At 34.8% G+C, this 2,313-nt stretch overlaps 1 protein-coding gene across 1 annotated transcript in view; it reads right to left on the bottom strand.

Moving 5' to 3' along the window:
- The window catches only part of SSB (Sjogren syndrome antigen B (autoantigen La)), a 33,553-nt gene that overhangs the window by 1,199 nt on the left and 30,041 nt on the right, over positions 1-2,313 (bottom strand). The window contains exon 9 of the mRNA XM_012650680.1: positions 571-699. Within this exon, the coding sequence (XP_012506134.1) occupies positions 571-699 (129 nt within the window). The remainder of the gene's footprint in view (positions 1-570; positions 700-2,313) is intronic.

The raw sequence follows: 2,313 nt of genomic DNA, 5'->3' as shown, positions 1-2,313 counted from the left end.
GCCCGGCCTTGCTTTAAGTATTCTATATAATTAGTAACTTTATTGCTGAACCTTACCCCAGACACCTTAACTATAGACCCTTGTCTTTTAAAAGTGCCTGACCCTCTATCCATCGTACAGGTATATTTGATGTAATTTTTTGACAGAAATATTTAGGTCAGGGTGGAGAACATTTTCATGTTGGAAGGCCACATTAATTTAGTTGTAATCAAATAAGGCCACATTCAAGAAACTTCAATTAAATACACTTTAAAATGTACATTATTTTGTAAAAATCTAACTACTATATACTTAATAATTTCAAAAAATTAAAACTATTTGTTAATTTTAAGAGTAACTAACCTTTTAATGACTTTGTTGTGTCTGCTTTTGGTTGGAAAGTATTTGAATATTAGGTTGCAGTATGGAGGTCTGCAGTTTCAGTTGATCCTCTGGATGGATATCAGTCATTTGTGATCTTAAGGGCATCTTGATTTGGGTTAGGTAGGACAAGGTAGGTTTCCAGCAATAAATGGTTGAAAAGCAAGAAAGCATTTTTCCAGCACGTTGCCAAAGGCATGGGCATTTTACTGCATTTTTCCATATTTCAATTGGATCTTTCTCAGCACCAAACAATGACTTTAATGTATCATCTACTGAGAGCTCAGTCAGTTCCATCTGTAGTTCTTTAGGTGCCTTGGTGATATCAATGAGGTGAAGCTGAAATATTCATTTGAGTGTGATGTCACGATTCTCAAAGTCAGTGAACTTTTCATTGTAATCTCCAATTAATAGGTCTACAACAGCTGCATATTCTTCAAATGATTTGCATATATGTGATCCTGCTCATCATGACCTTTGCTAACTAGAGAAAATTTTCATCTGAAATTTCCTTTTGAAGAAGCATTTTTAAAAAACATTGCTTGTTTCGAAATGCTTGGAATTTTTTGCCACATACCTTATATAGACTTAGTTTTACCTTGCAAAGAAATATTTGTTATTTTGATTTGACATATCACACAGAAATGCTGTATTCCTATAGAAATCTTCTTCCAATAATTCACATTGCTGATTCTGTTCATCAAATTTAACTATCTTTTCTCACAGAGATAAAATTTTGGCTAACACCTATCCCTGCAATAGCCAATGCACTTCAGAATGATACAGCAAATCCACACCGAATACTTCATCTTTCAACTTTAGCATGTTATGAAACCAATGATGCTGTGTTGCATTTGTACAAGTATAGTTAACAATACTTATAATTTGTTGCAAAGTGTCACTTAAAATAGTAGCTTTAGCACAGAGATTTTGCTGATGTAAGATACAGTGCAAAAAAATGAGAGCATCTGGATCTGTTAATACTTTTTTTATCTGTGAGATAAACCCTTCATGTTTTCCTGTCATGGAAGGAGCACCATCTATACATACGCTCACTATATTTACCAAATTCAGTCTACGTTCACATTTATCTTGAAAGTTGTTGAAGATATCTATTCCCTGTGTTCTGTTCACAAGAGTGCCCAAAGTGAGTAACTCTTCATAGCAAAGAAAATCTGTTATGAACCAAATGAAGTATAAAACCTGCACCAAGTCAATAGTATCAGTTGATTCATCCAAACCAATTGAATAGTATATGTTTTCCTTTGGAAGTCTTGTGTGAAGTTGCTCTGTTAAGTTGAAGGCTAATTCATGCTGGGGATCACTTATGATTCTCCTTGAAAGAGGCAGTTGTTTGTACTTTGAAATGTTATCAGGGTCTAAGAATCTTACTTCAACAGTGCATTCTTTCACAATTTCTACGTCACTGAATGGCTTCCCTTATTTCCTGAGTATATGAGCCACTTTTTAAGTTGCTTCAGTGACATTATTTCCAGTCTTATTGCTGCCTGAAAGAATTGTCTTAGCTTTTGCTTTTCATCTTTTAATTTCTGCAATACAACCTTTCACACCTCTCCCTCTAATTTAAAGTATTTGTGGTCCTTATGAGTATTCTAATGCTGATAAACATTGAATTTCTTTAATGTTGGTATTGCCGTATCACAAAGCAAGCAAATCATCTTATCTTTAGCAGAAACAAGATAATATTGCAATTCCCAATCTTCATTAAAAAATCTGTTTTCTTCCTTCAGTGTTCTCTTGGTCCTCTTGACATGTGGGCTATTAAGCAGACAGACTTAAAAAAATATCGTTGAGCTGTGCAACTATTTACAAATTCCACTTCAAACAGAAACACAGTGCACTGTTGTCAAAAGCCGGTAACAGACTGGTATACTCAACCCCATAAACTCTCTCCAACCAGCCTCGTGCAGTAGTGGTGCCAGTCAGGCCAAG

Source organism: Propithecus coquereli, unplaced genomic scaffold (assembly GCF_000956105.1).
Source record: "Propithecus coquereli isolate 6110/MARCELLA unplaced genomic scaffold, Pcoq_1.0 Scaffold34, whole genome shotgun sequence".
In the NCBI taxonomy this organism is placed as follows: Eukaryota; Metazoa; Chordata; class Mammalia; order Primates; family Indriidae; genus Propithecus; species Propithecus coquereli.
Note: the sequence above shows the minus strand (reverse complement) of the source record. Positions and strands in the feature narration are given on the sequence as shown.